At 42.3% G+C, this 19,935-nt stretch overlaps 7 protein-coding genes across 7 annotated transcripts; 6 read left to right on the top strand and 1 right to left on the bottom strand.

Moving 5' to 3' along the window:
• Positions 1–623: 623 nt before the first annotated feature.
• Positions 624–1,817, top strand: PCOAH_00008390 (3'-5' exonuclease; the record flags this gene model as incomplete). The annotated part of the gene is made up of 1 exon (XM_020057648.1): positions 624–1,817. One exon carries the CDS (start codon positions 624–626, stop codon positions 1,815–1,817), a length of 1,194 nt encoding a protein of 397 aa, XP_019913256.1.
• A 3,197-nt stretch (positions 1,818–5,014) lies between these two features.
• PCOAH_00008380 (Hexose transporter) lies at positions 5,015–6,523 on the top strand (the record flags this gene model as incomplete). The annotated part of the gene is made up of 1 exon (XM_020057647.1): positions 5,015–6,523. One exon carries the CDS (start codon positions 5,015–5,017, stop codon positions 6,521–6,523), a length of 1,509 nt encoding a protein of 502 aa, XP_019913007.1.
• Positions 6,524–8,067: 1,544 nt separating this feature from the next.
• On the top strand, positions 8,068–10,803 carry PCOAH_00008370 (5'-3' exonuclease; the record flags this gene model as incomplete). Its single annotated transcript, XM_020057646.1, has 1 exon — positions 8,068–10,803. One exon carries the CDS (start codon positions 8,068–8,070, stop codon positions 10,801–10,803), a length of 2,736 nt encoding a protein of 911 aa, XP_019913311.1.
• Positions 10,804–12,231: 1,428 nt separating this feature from the next.
• On the top strand, positions 12,232–13,476 carry PCOAH_00008360 (Aspartate aminotransferase; the record flags this gene model as incomplete). Its single annotated transcript, XM_020057645.1, has 1 exon — positions 12,232–13,476. The coding sequence occupies one exon, from the start codon at positions 12,232–12,234 to the stop codon at positions 13,474–13,476; it is 1,245 nt and encodes a 414-aa protein (XP_019913057.1).
• An 806-nt stretch (positions 13,477–14,282) lies between these two features.
• PCOAH_00008350 (Uncharacterized protein) lies at positions 14,283–15,111 on the top strand (the record flags this gene model as incomplete). The annotated part of the gene is made up of 4 exons (XM_020057644.1): positions 14,283–14,342; positions 14,555–14,656; positions 14,808–14,906; positions 15,049–15,111. The coding sequence occupies 4 exons, from the start codon at positions 14,283–14,285 to the stop codon at positions 15,109–15,111; spliced, it is 324 nt and encodes a 107-aa protein (XP_019913110.1).
• A 404-nt stretch (positions 15,112–15,515) lies between these two features.
• PCOAH_00008340 (Uncharacterized protein) lies at positions 15,516–17,459 on the top strand (the record flags this gene model as incomplete). Its single annotated transcript, XM_020057643.1, has 1 exon — positions 15,516–17,459. One exon carries the CDS (start codon positions 15,516–15,518, stop codon positions 17,457–17,459), a length of 1,944 nt encoding a protein of 647 aa, XP_019913210.1.
• Positions 17,460–18,313: 854 nt separating this feature from the next.
• Positions 18,314–19,935, bottom strand: PCOAH_00008330 (Uncharacterized protein; the record flags this gene model as incomplete). Its single annotated transcript, XM_020057642.1, has 5 exons — positions 18,314–18,355; positions 18,639–18,814; positions 19,038–19,107; positions 19,248–19,410; positions 19,553–19,935. The coding sequence occupies 5 exons, from the start codon at positions 19,933–19,935 to the stop codon at positions 18,314–18,316; spliced, it is 834 nt and encodes a 277-aa protein (XP_019913025.1).

Here is a 19,935-nt window from a genome sequence, read left to right as displayed (position 1 = left end):
CTGCTGCTGCGGTGGTGATGTGTGTGTGTGCAGGGGGGGAAGAAGAAGAACCTCCTATCAGTTCTTCTTTTCGAGGTAATCCTTAACGTGGTTTTTCAAAGAGTTGATGCTCGTGACAGACAGAGCGACATGGCTGGAGGTTAATCCGTTCCAGGGTTCAGGGTTACCCTAAAAGCTGTTTCATCGATTTGGTTTCCTCGCAACATAAGTAGTAATATGATGAGTAAGTAAAATAATTTGACGTTGGGGAGATATTCTCAGCAGGGTACTTTAATTTATTTTTTTGGACGATGAACCGCCTCAGTGATAGTTAAAAAAAAAAAAAAAAAAAAAAAAAAAAGCATTGCCTCGGTGATGAACAAATGGATGGCGAGAAAATGGAAAAAAATTATGGTGCGCGTATTACTTCCTTTTTCATTCACGCGTGGCTGGGTGGAGCACAACTCTGAGCAGAAATTTACGAATGTATGTTTTTTTTTTTGTTGAACTTTGGAAGGGACTGATGTGTGCAGTGTTATTTTCTTAGGCCTGCTCGTGCACGCATGGGAACACGTTGTAGGCCCCAACGGGTACTTCCTGGCGTGAGTGTGGGGAACGAGGCGGAAAGAGCAACGGTAAGAAGCATGCTCTATACAAACACCACGAAAACGCTATGCAAACGCTATGCAAACGCTATGCAAACGAGCGGGTCCATACTGAGACGCCTGGGCGCAGGTACAACCCCGCAGATTCGCAGAAGAGCGAGCACCGTCTCTTACGGCTACCTAAACCTAACCGTCAATGACAAAATTATGCCCTACGTGGAAGGGCTAAAGAAGAAGATAATATACGTTAGCAGTTACAAAGAGTGCAAAGCGTATGTGCGGGAAATTCAAAAAAGTGTCCAGGATGGAAAATTAAATTGTATCGGTCTGGATGTAGAAGGATATAAAATAGGAAGAAACGGAACAGTAAGTCTTGTACAAATATGCGCAGAGGATGTGTACCTATTCGACGTTTACAAATGTGATAATACTTATTTGTTCATTAAATGTTTAAAGGAGTTACTAGAAGATGGAAGAATTGTAAAAATTACACATGACTGTAGGGAGGACTGTTCCATTCTGTTCAACCAGTATAGCATTAGCCTTAACAACATATTCGACACGCAAGTAGCTTTCAACTTACTTTTGAAGGAAACGAAAAAGGACCTCTATCAAATAAGTTACGACGACTTACTATATAAATGCTTACTTTTACATAATAAGCATAAAATATATTTTCATAAGATGATTTCTCTTGATCAGAAAATATATTTGAAGAGACCCATAGCGAAGGAACTAATCCATTATGCCATCCAGGATGTCATATATTTAAAGCCGCTCATGTTGAATTTGGTGGACAGGCTACTCCGTGTGTGTAAAGATGGTGAGCCATTCGGGGAAGACGACTCGCACAGCAAAGAAAACAGTGATGATATTATTAGCGAAGGGGCACACAACAACCTAAATGAACATAAGACTAACTTAATAAAACGTGTTGCAAAGCTGAGTGAGAAATACATCAACTACCAGTTTTTAAACACTCATGTTAAAAATGAGAAAGAGCTACAGAAGGGAATGACCCTCGATGGCATGATCGTCTCCTGCAACAATTTAAACCTCTATGTCAAGTTGAATTTGAGCAGGACGGGCGTCATAACGAACTGTCTGAGGAACGAGTTCGAAATTGGGGACGTGGTTAAGTGTGTTATCCTGGGGTTTTGCAGTAATGATTACATCAAACTGGGGTTGTGTGACCCGTCCCTGTGTGTGGTGCCGCGTGAAGTGGGGCCTTAAAAGGTGACTCACTTGTTTATATCCGTTCCTAATTGCAGACCCATGTTTGCGTTTGGAGCAGCGCTGGCATTTTTCGCTCACGCAACTTTGTATTTGTTAACCCATTTCGTTTGATCGATATGAAGCAGCACTGATTATCATTTACTTGGTTTTTTTTTTTTTTTTTTTTTTTTGCTAAATTCCCCCGCAAGCGTATGTGTGTGCGCATATTTCCCTGTTTGAAAGTCTGCCCCCTTTGTTATGAAACGGTCGTTTTAGACTGAACGCACAGAAGGAGACACGGTGAAGCAGTCGTTCACTGTTGTAATGGGAAAGCAAACCACTTCACCAATTGGTATAGTAACAATTTGGCAAAGTGGACATATGAACATGTCAACATAACTGTGATAGCATAATCATTGGAGGAGAAAAAAAAAAAAAAAAAAAAAAAAAAAGCTCCCCAAAGTGTCCATTTTGCGTGAATTGCCTGAACGGTTCATATTATTTTTAACAAATTATTGCTGTTCAGGTAAAAATGGAAAAACAAAAAAATAAATAATCACAAACGACAACAGGTAGTTAAGAATGCCGTATGCCAAGCATGTCGGGGTGTGAGAACTGTTGCTATGGGGAGTTTTATAATTTTCCCACGTTGGCCTGCCTTTTCCTTCGTTTGTTTTTCTCTTTCACTTTTAGACACCTCCCGTTTGGGCTAAACGGCTATGGGAGTTATAAAATTTACATCGCTGAAATTGCATCCTAATTCGTGCATGCCCCAATTTTGCGCTGCTCAATTCTGCGCGCTTCAATTCTCCACTTTGGCATTTTTTCCCGAATGCCGCGCATTGCTTAAACACGCCCGTCGATTATACTATATTATTTTTTTCTTTTTTTGCACGTGTGCAAAGCATAAAAATGATATTCGTACAACAGAAAGCACACGACAGTCGCGATTTTGTGAAGAGCGAAAGAATGAATGAGCATGCGCGCAGCTAAGCTTGTGGCACCACACGAAATCTAGGTGCACCTGTGCGTGCTTTGCTTACATGTGAATAAATCACCGGTGCATGCATGCTTCACCAACCTTCGCGGATACGCACGAATGAGGATGCACAACATGGGGCTACCGCTTCAAGGTACGTGCTTTCATTTTGGAAAAGAATGGACATAATTCGCTTTTCAACAGAATTGGGGGAGTAACCCCTCTGGTAAGGCTACACCCCGTTTTGTCGTGTTAATGTGGCTCTTACCGTGTCGAATTGTATTTCTTATATTATTATTACTTTTTTTTTTTTTTTTTTTTTTTTTTAACTATTGTTGTATAAGCACAGAACCTTGGTGAGTAATAAGACAGTTTGCAATTTTAGTCGAAGTGGTTTTCACTTTTCATGTTAATACTACATACGTTTCTCAATTTGTGTAAAGGGCACGGGTGTACCGGCGTGTATGTCGCACGAGCATTTGAACAGTATATAAGGTGTGAGTTTTTTTTTTTTTTTTTTTTTTTCCAACCCCTAATTGTGCATATTTATTTTTTCGTTGCACGGCGGGTTAGTGAACTCTACATGGAAGTTACACAGCTAAGTATTTAAGAGTGCGCCCGTGCATTAGGGCAATTTGCACAACATGCATAACTTAGTTGCATTCGCGATTTTCCTACGCTAGCTCTACACCTACGCGGTGTTGTCCTTTTCTTGCCACCCCTTTTGTTTTTCGTTTATTATATTTTAGCGGGCGAAAGCACTGCAACGTCCTCTACATCCATTTACGCCGCCTGCGGGAAACTGATAAGCAAATGCGTGCAGGTGAAATTTGCCTTTTCGATTTCATGTTAGCTTAAGCACTCAGCCAAGTACACGAAGGGAAAGAAGAAGTACCTTCTCTGATTACCCACTTGGATTAGTACTTTACCTAAACGGGAAATAAGAGCAGCGAACGGAAAAGAAAAGTACGCATCCAAGGAGTGCAGAAGGTGCACATAGGAAAAAGGAACTTGTGTACAGCAGCCCAGCCTACATATATTCAGGAGGGAAAAATATAAACACCTTGAAAAAAAAAAAAATTACTTGTTGCGACGTCGCATCACAGCATTATATGAAAACTAGCCATAAATATATGTATTCATTTACCGCGCCCAGTTGGTCCCGGTAGGAAAAAAAAACACGTACAGTTGTGGAATATCCCTCTTCAAAGCAGAAAAAAATAATAATAATAAATAATACATGTGCGTATTAGTACATGCACTAAAGTTTCCTACGCATATCAAACAAAGTAAAGGAATAGAAAGGAAAAGAAGAAATGCCTTTTTAACACAGGGGGGGAGAAGAGCTGAATTGTAGGAAAAAAAAAAAAAAAAAAAAACCCAAAAAAAACACATATTGTATGCACCGTGCATATGCTCATAATTTAATACGTGAGAAGGTGCACAACAACAGGCATGCATTTTACATCCACACGTGGAATCTTCACGACGTTGCGCGGACAGTGTGAAATGACTGCATAAAAGTATGTAATTATATATATGCTTCACTTTTGCATAAGTAATTATATGAAAAGCAGAAACACCTGCGAAAAAAGCACAATCTGTAGAAGCTAAAAAAAACGCGATTCCTTTTTTTTTAAACCATATATGTTAATATGTACAGCATTCTTCTTTTGTAGAACTTAAAAAAGCGTTGGAAAAAAAAAAGAAAGAGTGGAACAAAAAATCCTTTTGTGTATTTTATTTTTTTCGAAGAGTAACACGGTATACATACGTGTGAGTAGTCCCAAAACTGAACTATTTTTTTTTTTTTTTTTTTTTTTTTATTGAGCTCGGAAGGGCATATGAATTCTTTGGATCAGTAAATAACGCGCCTCTTGAAAGCGCCCCCTTACCGCCTACACCGTCGTGCGACGCGGATACGCCAAACGCGCTTGAAAAAACGCGAAAGGTGTGCCCAACGCCTTGGCAGAGGTGAATACACCTAAGAAGGAAGAGAGTGCGCGAGAAGCTCCCTCCACGTGTACACTTATGCGTATAAGCGTACATACGTAACGTGCTTACGGGCATACGTTGTGTACCTTTTTATGCGCGTGATTACAATCAGAGCTTTGTTGAGGAGGCCTGCTTGGAAGGACAGACCTATCGAGACAGCACCGGTTAGGGAAAATTTTGTATAGTCTAGCGGGTGCGTCCCTTCCCCCCCTATCCTCACACGTAACGCACTACAGTCACAATGAAGAGCGGAAGCGAGATTTCCTCCTCTCAGTCGTTAAAAAACAGCGGAAGCGATGGCTTCTTTAACACGTCCCTAATGTATGTATTGGCCGCCTGCCTGGCGTCATTCCTCTTTGGTTACCAAGTTAGTGTGTTGAATACAATCAAGGATTTCATCGTAATTGAATTCGGATGGTGCCCAGAAAACGCAGTGAGCTGTGATGGAAGCACGTTGAAGAGTTCGTTCCTGTTGGCATCGGTCTTTATAGGTGCCGTGGTTGGAAGTGGATTTTCGGGCTACCTAGTTCAGTATGGAAGAAGATTTTCCCTATTAGTCATATACAACTTTTTTATTCTGGTGAGTATATTGACATCGATTACGCATCACTTCCACACCATTTTGTTTTCACGTCTTCTGAGCGGATTTGGTATAGGACTAATCACGGTCAGTGTACCCATGTACATCTCCGAGATGACCCACAAGGATAAAAAGGGAGCCTATGGAGTCCTGCACCAGTTGTTTATTACCTTTGGCATATTCATAGCAGTGCTATTAGGAATGGCTATGGGGGATGTACCAGAAAAAAAAGTTGAACCGCTATCTTTGGGAAATTTCCAGCAGATATGGTGGAGACTTATGTTTTTTTTCCCATGCATTATTTCTATTCTGGGCATCGTTCTGCTGACCTTTTTTTTTAAAGAGGAGACTCCGTACTACTTATTTGAGAATGGAAAGGTAGAAGAGTCGAAGAAAATTTTAAAAAAGATATACGGAAGTGATAATGTGGATGAACCTTTGAAGGCAATTAAAGATGCAGTGGAACAGAACGAGGCAGCGAAGAAAAATTCCATTTCGTTAATGACAGCAATGAAGATTCCTTCCTACCGCTATGTCATCCTGCTGGGTTGTATACTCTCCGGTCTGCAGCAGTTCACGGGTATAAACGTCTTGGTGTCCAATTCGAACGAACTGTACAAAGGATTTCTAGACAAAGGAATGATAACGACCCTAAGTGTGATAATGACAGTAGTTAACTTTTTAATGACCTTTCCAGCGATCTACATTGTAGAAAAGTTAGGAAGAAAGACTCTGCTCCTTTGTGGTTGTGCAGGAATTGTTTGTGCCTTCTTACCTACTGCCATAGCTAATCAGATTGATAGCACGTCCGAAATTGTGAAGAATCTTTCCATTGCTGCAACTTTCGTGATGATAGTTTCGTTTGCCGTTTCATACGGACCCGTATTGTGGATTTATCTACACGAAATGTTTCCCTCAGAAATTAAGGACAGCGCAGCGAGCTTGGCTTCTTTGGTCAACTGGATGTGTGCTATCATAGTGGTGTTTCCATCTGATATAATTATTAAGAAGTCGCCCAATATTCTGTTTTTCATTTTCTCCGGTATGTCGATTTTGGCCTTCTTTTTCATCTTTTTCTTCATTAAGGAGACAAAGGGCGGCGAGATTGGCACAAGTCCATACATCACCCTAGAGGAGAGACAGAAGCACATGGGCAAGTCGGTCGTATGAGCAGGGGAGGAAGACGGTCCAAAACAGAGAACGATCTTTGAGGAGAACTGACGGCAAGCACATCCCGCGCAGTTGCGTGGACGAATCTTTCAGGGGCTAGCTGGAAAAAAAAAAAAATGTGTGCAAAAGTGCTCAACATGCATATTTTTTTTTTTTTTTTTTTTTTTTCGTTGTTGTTAATTGTTCCGTGGTGAGAAAGAGAAAAAGCGAAGCGGGCACGCCACAAACTTGTTCAACGGTTTGGTCCTCAAGTGCCCGCCGTCAAATTGGTGAGTAAGACAGCGTGTTGGGATGTACGTGGACGGAACATGAAGATGGCTCATCAACAGATCGCAAAGATGACGCTTCAGCATAGAACCGAGCTAGCGATACTTATTTACACCCCCTTGAGAAAAAAAAAAAAAAAAAAAAAAAAACTGTACAGCTAGCTAGCGAAAAAAAAAAGGAATGTAACATAGGAATGTGTGTGTGCATATTGGGGATCCCCCCCTTTTTTTTTTTTTTTTTTTTTTTTCCCACCTGCTTAAATATATAGGCATAATGTGTATGTGTGTGTGCGCGTATGCGTAGACATATGAACGTTTATCTGTGCTTTCCTGCAACGCACCTGCGGGTAATTTTCCTGTTTTGTTTGTTTTCTTTTTTTGTTCTCATTTCGCACAAGCCGGGTGTAACCCCTTCAACCAATCGTCAGTAATCCTGGTAGGCAACGCGGTAGCCTTACCCGTTAGCGTCTCATAGGGCTATTTTCACGCACCAGTGGGAATACTCCCATTTAGGTCGAACACCCAATCGAGCATGCGAGTTGGCGTTTTGGTGTCTTAACATCAGTTGGTAACTTCACAGGGCGACTTTTATCGATCCCTTTTGGGGACCTTTTTAAAGGTGTGTACAATGCGCACACGTTTGCGTACTGGTGGATAGGAGGTGCGGAAAGGACGGCCGTTCTCTCCAGCAAGGCTCTCCCCATGTACGAAGAAGTAACACATGGGTTCTCTCCCAGCGTGCATTTACTTCACCTTTAATGGATGGCGTGCAAATTGGCAGATTGGTTCCCAGCATGTGAAATAAGGGAGTCCCTTTCCAGTGGTCACTGTCGTTTAGAGGGATCATTCCCAAAGGGGCAGGTATACCCCTCAAATGGAAATGAACAAACCGGTGTGATATGTCATGGTGAGATGGCTTCTTCCCCCGCGGAGTGAAGCGGCAAACGTGGGGACGACAAGGTGGTGCAGCCCCGATGCGGTGAAAAAAAAAAAAAAAAAAAAAAAAAAACGCCGTTCAACGTTGCACACATGGGTTGGGATGGTCGTCGTCGCCATGAGAAACGCACTTTCGTGTAGAAGTAGAGGTGATTGTTCTTCCTGTGTTGACAATCATGGTTAACAATTATCGTGCATGTTACAAATGCGCGTTATATATATTCCCACCAATTGAAGGGGAAAAATCAATCCACGACGGAAAGCAGCTGTGGGGAAAAGAAACCCAGCCAAGTGGAGCAACTGTCGGTCACTCCCAGCACAACGTCAGCCGCCTAATATGACATGCCCAAGCACCTACTGGTCAAAGGGGCAGTGTATCTGGCGGCACTGTCCTGGCTGAGCAGCGCGGGCATACCGGGACTTCACAAATGGGTGATCCAAAACTTCCCCAGTTGCGTAAAAATAGTAGAAAGAAACAGCCTTCTGGATGTGACGCACTTAACCAGGAAAAACTTCGGACATGGAAGGGAACATAAAAAAGGAGGCAGTGATTGGAAGAAGGGGCCAACCAAAATCGGTCATGTAGATAACCTTCTATTTGACATGAACCAACTCCTACACAAAGCAAACGTCCAGTTTGTTAACGATGAGCAATATTTTTGCAAACTCTCCTATTTAATAAAAAATGTGTTAAGAAAATTTCACCCTCAGAAAAACATCGTCTTCGCTATTGATGGCATTTGTCCTTTTTCAAAACTGAAGCTACAAATTAAAAGACGAGCAAAAGGAAAAAAGCTGCAAGATGGAGACAACTCAAATGATATAACGTGTGGCAGTCCCTTCATTCAGAGGGTTGCAACATTTCTCCGAAAGTTCGTAACGTTTTTAGTATCGTTGCCAAAGTATAAGCATATAAAAGTGTATGTTTCGACTGATAAGGAGGTGGGGGAGGGCGAACTCAAACTAATGAACTGGATCCAGAACTACATAAGGGGGAACCATTCGCCACATGAGGGGGATAACAATTCTGTCAGTACCCCCGACGGGGCGGACGAATCGTTCGTCATCGTGGGGGCAGATGCAGACCTTCTCCTTCAGTGCCTAGCTTTGAAGGACGTGCGTAATGTGTGTGTGTACACGTATCAGACGTTCCTCGTAGATGTCGCGGCGTGGGAGAAGAAAAAGAAGGAGGACTACCTGGCGGGGTTGGACCAGACAAATGGGGGAGCCCACCCAAATGGAGAAACCCACCATATTGGGACCTCCACCCCAAAGTGGAAAAAGAAAAAAATAAAAGTCCTATACAACCTGAACACATTTACGAACCTCTTTTGGAAAAAGTACCCGAGCGCCATCGACCAAATTAGACGAGACATGCTCATCCTGTTTATCCTAAAAGGGAATGACTATTTGCCAAAAATCAGGGAAGGCAATTTTTCCATCTTTTTTCAGGCCTATTTTAACATGCTGGACAGTGAAATAAAGCTAGAAGAATCTGGGGGGAGTCCCTACCGAGGACTTTTAACAGAGGAGTATGCTCTGAATAGGCCCCAATTTGTGCGATATTTAAACCAAGTGCATAAGCTGGTGAGTCTGCCAAGGTACTACCTGCAAAGAGTGACAGATCGTGCTGAACAGGGTGACAAATTAACCGGAACAGAAACCGATGAAGAAGGAAGAGGCATTTTCAAAGAGCACATGTCGTATCTCCCACTCTCTCTCTTAAACGAACTGATCAGCAAAAGGAAAATAAATAAAAATGATTTGCACATTCAGGTGCACAAGGAAGAGGGCTCCGATTTGTTCAAATGCACTATGACACAGTGCTACGTGGACGGAAGGACTTCCACTTATTGTGGTTCCTCCAGGAGGAAGAAGATTGCCATGCACCTCGCTTCGCATGATTATTTGGAGAGAGAATTCCCCGCATGCATGCGCTTTGTTGATTCGGGGCTCCTCAGGAAGATCGTCCAAGGGGGGGAGCAAAGAGGAGTCACCCAGGATGGCAATTCGAAAGAAGAAAGAGAGTCATCACCTGAAGGGAAAAATGGAACAATCCAAGGGGAAACCCATCGTCTGGATGTTCTGTCTGAAAAAGAACAACTGAACAACCACCCCATGGAGGAAGAAGACAGCAAAACAGAACTTCGCTTAAAATCCTTTTACGTACAAAATTGTGGAGGGGAAAAAAATTTCCAAGAAGAAATGAAAAGCTGCGAGAACTACCTCCAGGGGGTTCACTGGCTAGTCCAAATGTATACACAAACGTGTTGCTTGAATTTTAACTTTTTCTACAAGTATGCAACGAGTCCCTCGTTACTCAGCTTGTACTACTTCCTATCCGGTGGAGGCACCGACGTGGAAAATTCCATTCACGCGAATGGAGAGACGAACATCCTGCAGAACATCAACCTGAACGTGTTCAGAAACAACCAGGAGTATCACAGCTTTATAAATTTCTGCGTGGGGAGATACGCACGGGGGGTTGCAAAAGAGGAACAGGAAGGAAAGGAAGAAGAACCCACCCGTCAAGCGCCCCAGAAAGCTTACTTTGAAAATATATACGACATCCTTTTCTGCAGAAACGCAAATGTCGTGATGAGTCGAATCCAAAAATTGAACCAACAGTTAAAAGGAAACCTCCACAGACGGAAAGAAATTGTAAAGTACTACTGGGATGTGTATGCAAGTAGGTTGAAGAAATTTTGTAAAGTGATTTTCTACCAAGGGAAGAAAATATATGTTGCCAAATTTGCTCTCTTCCGGATTGCTCTCCAGAATGAGGACTTACCCAATGGGACAAGTGCAGATGTGGGTGAAGCACCTTCACCTCGGTTCAACATTCTCAGTCGTGTGGGCAGGACGCGTATCAACAGCTGCAACGTTAAAACGGAAGATCGTTCCTTTCTATATGATGGCGTTAACCATGGCAGGAGAACACAGAAAAGGGGTTTCTGCACGAGGGCTATGAGCGCCTACCCAGCTGAGGTAGACTCGTCTGTTAGAGGGACCCCCAGGAAGGTGACACGAGTTATTCATGTCAAACGAGCCAGGCGGACGAATGTTGTTTTTCGCTAGGGGGGTCATATCAGGAGAAGACAAAATGGGATTCCTTGTAAGAGGTGCCCATCTCTCCTTTAGGGTGATTTTTGTTCACCTTGCTCTTGTCGAAAATTTTGTGCATCCCCTGGGCGGTCGCCCAAGCACATGTTTGTATAACTCCCCGTTTGTAACGTCACGCATGCGTTCCTTTTCTTTTTTTTTGTGTCCTTTTTCGTCACGCACGTTGCAAGAATTGCGTTCGCATGGCTGCTTCAGCGCGGGAGGCGTTCACTTACCGCTCACTTGCAGCTTACTACTTGTGTCCCCAAAGAAGCGCTCATTTGTATTTCCCACCCGGTTCGCAAACAGTTGCCAAGGCGCAGCCGTGTAAACACCACTCCACAACAAATGTGAAACGTTGTTTCTCTTTCCCCGCCAAGTGTTGGCCTCCAAACAGATGTTTTTAAAAATTCCATAATGGTGCAATGAAGAACAAGAAAAAGTGCGAACTGGAGGAAACTGGAGCAAACTGATGAGAAAAAAAAAACTCCCCCGTTGAAGTGAACACATCTCCGCTGCTAAACGAACACTTCTTGGCAAAATGGTTGTCATGCGAGAAAATTGGAAAAATGCAGCTTTGCCGATATGGCCGAGTGGCGCACACGGAGAACTCCAAGGGTAAATTCGACGTCGTGATGAGGAGGGTAATGGTTGCTCAAAATAATTTCGCTTCGGTATGTTTTGTTCCCCCCAGGGACATATCCCTGTTAGGGACGCGGTGTTCAGTGAACTATGTAAAGGTTGGGCCAAGCGTATCGATGAGATGATTCTTTTTCCAGCCCCCCGATGCAACACCTCCAACGCGGAAAGTGTACAATATGGATATATGAATATATGCCCACGTTTGGGTACTACGCAAATGCACTCGTAAACATATAATAAGATATTGCACCTCAGTAGGCCGCTTTTTCACCCATAACGCCAAAACGGATAGCCGATTTTACATTCCCTTTTTTATACCACGTTGTTGAAGGGGGTCGTAAATATATAAACAAAACAACGCACCGAAGTGGGTAGAATTTTATTTCTACTCCTTCGTGATAGATTATATTGGGAAACCATTTTTAACAACAAGAGGCAGGTTTTTTTTTTTTTTTTTTTTTGTTGTAAAAATTATGAACGTTCAGGCAGTTTTGGCCAACTTTTGGGGGTAGCCATAAAAAAAAAAAAAAAAGCTATTATTTTTTTTTTAAAAAAGCCGAACGGTTGTTTTTTTTTTTCTGTTCACGAGTTGGGATGGACTTGTGGTAGTAGAGTTCGTTTCTTTTTTCCTCGTTTGGGGATAATTAAGCGGCAATTTGGAGCGCTTGCACGAGGTAGCAAAAAAGGGAAACGTAGCCATCGTGAAAACGTCACTTCTCTGCCGCTTCCTTGTTGCTTCGCTGTCGTTTCCTTGCCGAAAAGATGGACGCGCTGATTGGCCAGCTGGAGGACGTCGAGCCAGACAACATCCTCAAAAGTACGGAGGAATTCAAAAACGACAAATCGGACGTCAAAGTAAACCTATCGATTGGAGTGTGCTGTGACGAGAATGGAGAACTACACATATTTAAAAGTGTCCTTGAGGCAGAAAAATTAGTACAGCAAAAGTACAAGGAAAAACCATACTTGTTAAGCAACGGGACGAAGCCATTTTCCCTCTTAACGCAGAAACTGATCTTTGGAGAAAATTCAAAATATATGAAGGAAAAAAAAATATGCACAATTCAAGCAATAGGAGGCACAGGCGCCATTTTCATAGCTCTGCAATTATTTAAAATGCTTCACATGCAGGAAATATGCGTAACGAACAGCCCGTATATAAACCACGTAAACATGATAACTTCCTACGGATTTAAAGTTAAGTACATTTCTTTTTTTGATAACAAATTGGTGAATATAAATTATGACGCCTTTTTAAATGATTTGCGAAATTTGGAAGATGGGTCTGTTGTCATTCTGCAGGTTTCCTGCTACAATCCTTGCAGCACAAACATGGAGGAAATTTATTTTGACCAAATAGCAGACATTGTTTCGAAAAAAAAACACGTAATTGTTTTTGACGTCGCTTACCAAGGATTCGGATCCTCCAATTTGAATGATGATGTGTCCTTAATTAGAAAATTTGAAGAGAAAGGAATATCCTTTGTCGTGTGCCAATCGTTTTCAAAAAATATGTCCCTCTACGGGGAACGAGCTGGGGCATTGCACATTATCTGCAAATCGAAAGAGGAGAGAAAAATTGTGGCAAATAATCTTCGCATGATTACTCGCAAATTTTACACCTCCCCCACGGTTCACACGAATAGAATTGTTTGCCAACTTTTGGAAAATGAAAAATTAAAATCCGAGTGGATAAATGATTTGCGGGAATTATCTGAACGTGTTCATAAAAATAGAGTCCTCTTTTTTGAGAAAATGGAATTTTACCAGAAAAAATTTGACCTGCATTACGACTGGAGTGTCTATAAAAAACAGAGAGGGATTTTTTCCTTCGTCCCCGTATTCGCTGGAATTTACGACATGCTGAAGGAGCACCACGTCTACATCATCGACAGCGGGCGCATAAACGTGTCTGGCATCACCGCCCGTAACGTGGACTACGTGGCTGAGAAGGCGTGTCTTTGCCTGGCGGTTAAGCAGAAGGGCCAAGTGGCAAGTCAAGCGTAGGACCCCCAACCGAAGTGAAGATATTTTAAATGCCCCTTCATGGGAAGAAGGGGAAACCCATTTGGAGGAGAAGGTCCTATCGCCGTGTGGGACTTTCGAATCGAGCGCGTGTGTGTAGGAGAGAAGAAAACAAAGACGCATCGTTTCTGTGTTTGTCTTTTTGCCCTCCTTCATTTATCCATCCCCCAAAGAGGTGTACATTTTATTTGCACATTTTTCTGTATAGGAATTATGCATCACGCAACATTGGCCTCTCCAAGCTAACGCGCATAGATAGTGATGAAACGAAAAGGGATATCCCATCCCCCCTTATCAACAATAATGATCGTCACATTTGCCGCATTTTGCGAAGCAGTCCCTTTTATTTATACACGCTTGATCGATTTGAGTGATTACTTATTTATCCTTTTTTTTTTTTTTTTTTTTTTTTTTAAATTTGGGATGTGTATTTTTTCCTCTCCTTTTGTCCAGTTTGTCTCATCATCGCAACTGACCATTCGTGACATAAAACTGAGTTTGTACTTGCGGGCTGCTGTATGCGCAAGTTCGCGTGAAGTAGAATTATCAATTTGGTTTTTTCCCCTTTGGAGGACGGGCTCGCCGTCTGAAAAGTGGACTAACATTCCCAGTGGGGAAACGCGAACATCGTTACGCTGTGGAAGCGTCTCCACTACTGGGAAGAGCCCCAAAGGCTGTGGAGCAAACCAGAACATCCTATCCCCTACGAGTGCAGTCGCGTAGAGATCTTTCCACCCCAGGATACCACCCCCACCACGTGAAGTTAGAAAACAAAGAGAGGGGAAAAAATGAACTCGGAAAACCTATCGCAGAATTTAAAGAAGCATATGCAAAGCTTATTAATAAGGGTAAACTGGAGAAAAATCCAATGAACGGGGGTGCACATAGGATGGGTGTGCAATATCATGTAACCAGCCCATATGGGGGAAGACTTCCCTCTCCTCCTAGCACCAAACCGTCCATTGTTCGAAAGTTAAAAAAAAAAAAATTGCTAACTGATGAATCTCCCAGCGGATCACAAGCTCAAAGTGGAATGTTTTTTCCCCTGCCCTCTCTGCAGAAATCAGACATACCCTATTACAACCAAAACAACATCGTAGATATCATCACGGGGGTTCTGGACAAATATTCGGATGCGAACACGAACGAAATTAACGTCGAAGTGGGTTGCTTTTAGAGGAAGTTTGCTTGTTTGTGTGGCGCTGTTTCGTCTCATTTATTTTTTCTTTTTTTACTTTCACTCCACGGGGGAATGTGTAATCCGTACAGCACATTGGCTTTACCTTGTCACTGTTTTCCCCTCCCACCCGCAGAATGCCATAAAAAACATAAAAGAAAATTTGGACAAAAGCTTTGGAGCCGGCTGGATATGCCTGATTGGGGAGTCTTTCTCTTTCAACATCTCGGCGAAGGTTAGGAGGGGGGGCAAGCGTGTCTCATTTCAGAGTAGTTTCTGTGAGGCAAATGAGGGACGTCCACACTAGTGGCTCACCAATTATGCGCCCTTTATACACCACTAACCTACCACTGACGTACCATTGATGCACCCCGCAGGAGAACTCCTTCCTATTCTGCTTCTATCAAGGCTATTTAGCTATCGTGGTGTATAAATGCTGAGGCGGGAGGAGGGGCGGGGAATGTAGAAGTGTTGGCTCTCTGGGGTGCAAGCAAACACCTTAAGTGAGCGTTAAAGGAAGGTCTTGGGAAGGAGGAAAGTGGCGTAGAGTAGATAATAGGAATGAGAAGAGACATTCGAGACCTTTGGATGGTACACCAATATATATATACACATATATATATGTATATATAAAGGACCATTTAAATGCACAGCAGCTCGTTGTTCTCCTGGCCTTGGGGAAAGAAGCAATAGGGATATAAGAAGAGACGTGAATAGAAGGCAGGTTAGTAGGTGGACGGAGAATAGCTCATCGATTTTCCTCTTCACCCCATTGACTGCGTCTCCTTGAACTTGCGCATTTTACAACTCCGTGACCACCACCACCCCAGGCGCGAAAAAAACGATGCACCAAGGTGACCCCTTTGCACAAAAATATGCACAGAAACGTGAAAGAAAGTGGGAGGGGAACGCCCCTCTCCTTATCAACACAAAAGACAAGAACAAAATTAGTGCAGAGAAAAATATAACACAGTTAAATTTAGAGAAGTGCGAACAGGCATCAATTTTACTGGACAATCTGAGCACATTTGAGGAGATAGGTACGATTGAAGAGGGGCGATTTTATAAGGACAATCCACTCGATCATGCGTCTTTGTTTAACTGGCAAATGACGAATGTGAAGGAGAAGTCCCCCTTGCGTGGACAACTCACAGAAGAAGATTTGATCTCAGAACTATATAGATATGTAGGTGTGCCTGGGGCTGACAAGGGGGTTGTCTCTGAGTGGATTCCCTATACGAGGGGTAACCCCAAAAGGGGAGAAAACATAAGTTACTTTTCCCACATGGAAAATGGTGAAGAGGTGCCAAGCGGGAATTACAAAAGGGGAAAAAACAGAAGACATTCGCCAAGGAGTGACTCCCTCACAGCGCATCACAACGAGAAGACACAAAGTGCGTGTGCTAAAGAGGGAAACAATGTTAAGGGAAAGAAAAAGACGAACACAAATAAATACGTGTTCAATTTGAGGACAGCTAAGAAAGAACTGATAAAAGACAAAAAAGGAAATTTTAACAACGCAGAAAAGGCCATTACGTATGTAAACAAATGCGATAGGGATGTAATAGAATATAGGAAGGAAAAGAAGTTGAAGGAGCAGATACGGATGCATGAGGAGGAGAAGGAAAAAATGAAAAGCAACTTCGAAGAGATGATAAAAGACATAACAGAAAAATATCAAACACAGGAAGAAAAAAAAAAAAAATTAATAGGAAGCATTTATAGCAAATATATGAACATGCGAAATGAGTTCAGCAAAATGAAAAGTATCACTGAAAATGTAAAATCGGAAAATAAAAAATTTAAAGAGGAAGTAAACAGATTAACTGTCAACCCTGTGGAGAAGACCCTCCTGGATGGATATAAAAGCAAGCTAGACGAGTACATAGTCTTAGCTAACTGTAAGGGGAATAAAATTCAGCAGTTGGAAAGGGAATTGCAATCTGTTAGAACCTCCGCAGAGTTGCTAGCCAAAAAAAACGCAACTCTGGTGGAGGATAAAAGACGCTTACTCAAGGGCAGTGAACATTTAAAAAGGGATAACATACAGCTGCAAAGGGACTTGGAAAATGCAAGACGGGAGAACCAACAACTGAGGGACGAACTATTCTACAAGGACATGAAAATGAACTACCTGGTCAGCATCTTGAACGTGCTCGATGAGACGATCCTGGGCGACGGCGGGTGCAGAGAAGTTCAAAGGGGAAAAACGGCTCACAGGGGAGGAGCGGCTCAAAGGGTGAAAGCAACTCAGAAGGGGGGACCCGCAGGGAATCACCAAACGGACAAGCACACCACTGCAAACGGTGCGAAAAAAACTGCCCAGCGTGACGCCAAAGCGGAGGGGTGTGCCATCCAAAAGATGAACAAGAAAATATTGATCAAGTCGATCGTCCAAAAAATAAAAGACATAAATAAGAAGATCCGCAAAGAGGAAGAAAAAACGGTGGGAACGGTACAAAGCAACGTGGCGGTCGTCGAAGAGGAGACATCTGCAGAGGTCCTAACACGGAGTGACAAACACGAAGGAGGGGGAAACCAAAATGAAAGTCGCCAATTATTGGAAGCCTACTTCAATTGCAACAACTTTACTCTGAACGATAGTGCACGGGAGGCGTCAACGGGGGAAAATACACACGCAGCTTTTTTCGTGAATGGTGGTAACACAGGGGGCAAGCCTTTTAACCACTGTGCAGATGAGTTGGACCAAGTGGGGAACGACCTCAGTGTTGTTGTCTCGGTGACGGGGGTGGACAAAACAGCAGAACCGAACCACGACGCGGAGTAGAGATGAATGACGCGTAGTACAGATGGCATGGTGTAAGAGTCACCATGTCGTAAATCCCTCTCACCACTTTAATAAAAAAAAAATGACCACAATTTGTTCGTTTCTTTTGTGTCTTTAATTTTTAAAGTTTTCTTTTTTTTTTTTTTAAATTTAACTGCACCCCTGAAGGAGCCTGCGCAGGAGTGTACATATGTGTACGTATAAATGCACACATAAAAATCAAACTAATTCGTGAACATGTAAGTTTATCTACACTTCTGAATTATGGGAGATGGGCATCGCCGGGCGTTCATCTGTGCAGGTCTTTTGCGCGCAGTTCGGTGGGCACGCAAAGTGCACATGAACAAGAATATAAAAATAAGGATACAAACACATACTGATATATACACATATGCACAAGTCGGGGTGGGGGCAGATCTAAACGTGGAAGAGAGGGAACCCCCCTCCAATATATACACACGCAAAAACGTTTTTAAAATTAAAGCTTTACCTAGTGGTAATTACGAAGGGAAAAAAAAAAGGCATAAATTTCAGATAGTTTTTTTTTTTCTTAAAAAGGAGAAAGCTTTGTAAAATTTTATAAGTAAACATTAAATCTTATACCAAAAAAAAAGACAAAGAAAAAGATAAAATAAATATAGAAGTGAAGTTGGACAAAATTGGGTGAAAGTGAGAAGAATAAGGCAACGTGAAATAAAACCTGCTACAGCCAACGACTGTAACTGTAGCAGGAGTTCGGGATGGCATCGTTTTTGCTCTTTCGTTAAAATGCCAGGGTGCGAAAAAGAGGTAAAAAAAAAAAACACACATTAATTTGTTTTACTTTACTTTGCTCTACTTTGCTATATTTTACTTTATTTACTTTTTTTTTTTTTTTTTTTTTTGGAATTTTCCTCCTGCGGGGGCGAAGGGTGGAGAAAGGGAAGTCGGGCCTATGCGTACGCGGATTCTACATACATTGTGCACATGCGTTGAAAAAAACAAACTCGTGTTTGGTGGAGGGGCAAACTCAAACTTTCATGCTCCCTTTCGCTCGCGTGAATCGGTGTGTTTCCATCACTCCCTGGATGCACCTTTTGTTTCGTTTCTTTTTTTATTTGTTCTGTTGGTTTCTTTTTTTTTTTTTTTTTTTTTTTGTCTCTACTATTTTTTCGTTGGCTCGGAAGACGTGAGACCTACCTCAATGATCTCTTTAGCTAACAAATTAGCCTTTTCCGTTGTTTCCTTCAATTTTGTTTCATCCTGCTTTTGCTTCTTCGCCTGGTTCTTCAGCTCCTCCTTCTTCTTCTTTTCCTCATCCGCCTTTACTTTGTTATGGTGGAAGATGCGGTAGGCATCCGAGATGATGGTTTCGCCTGTGGGGTGAAGGGGTTAACGGGTTAGTAAACGAGGCGTCACGGAGTGCACACACCCTATGTGTATATATGTATGCATGTATGTATGTATGTATGAGGCAGTGATTCCCCTAGGCATTTCCACCAGGTGCAAACAGAGCGAAGGCATGATGACACCCCCCCTGCACGTCATCGTAAAGGGAGGGATATCTATCCTTTTTTTTTTTTCTTTTTTTTAAATTACCCCATCTTGGAGATAAGCAATTAGCCTCATAAATGATCATATTGAATTCTTCTAAAAATTCTTCACATTGCTGCAGGGAAGAGGGAGGTACCAAAAAAAAAAAAAAAAAAGAATCACATAAAAGTGTACACATATACACATATGCGTATATAACCAATTGGGGTAAGCCCCAGTGGATTAGAAGAGGAGTGTCCCGATTGTTGCCCTTACTCCGTCCAGCTCCTTGGACATGTTATCGTCAATGTAGTAGTTGTTGTACAAGCGGTGCTTTTTATTTTTGTCTTGAAATATTTTGTTGCATATGGGAAGGAAGTAGATGGCCTTCTTAAGCAACAGCACCTTAAGCTTCACGATGTCTTCATTCGACAGTTTTCTGCGTGCGGGAAATGACAGTGTTAGATGTGGGGAGTGAAGATGTTAAACGTGGGCAGTGAAAGCGTCAGACGTGTATGAAAGAAGACATTTAAACTGAGAGCCGCGCCCGTTATGTTCGTGGTGGATAGACACGAACGTACCTCATCCAGTGGAGGCGGGGGTCACAGGGTTCGCTGTCCTTGGTGTACTTCTGGTCATTGTAAATGTCGTCCAGCAGGTTCTCCAAGTATTGCTCATTCTGTTTGTCCACCTCATTTGAGTCCGAGTTCAGCTCTTCCAGAATGTCCGTGCTGTAATTGACTTCAATCTTCCTCTCAACTTTGAGGTAGTACTTGTATTTCTCGATTTCATATTTCTTCGAGAAATTTTCATACACTTGAAATTGTTTATTTTCATATCTTAAACAGTTAAAAAATTCATTTCTTCTGTTCTTTTCGTGAACAAAAGTACAGACACTTTTATATATAAAACAAGAAAATGCGACGAATGGAATTACAACAAAAATGAGATATAATAATATCAT

Source organism: Plasmodium coatneyi, chromosome 4, assembly GCF_001680005.1.
Source record: "Plasmodium coatneyi strain Hackeri chromosome 4, complete sequence".
Taxonomy (NCBI): domain Eukaryota; phylum Apicomplexa; class Aconoidasida; order Haemosporida; family Plasmodiidae; genus Plasmodium; species Plasmodium coatneyi.
Note: the sequence above shows the minus strand (reverse complement) of the source record. Positions and strands in the feature narration are given on the sequence as shown.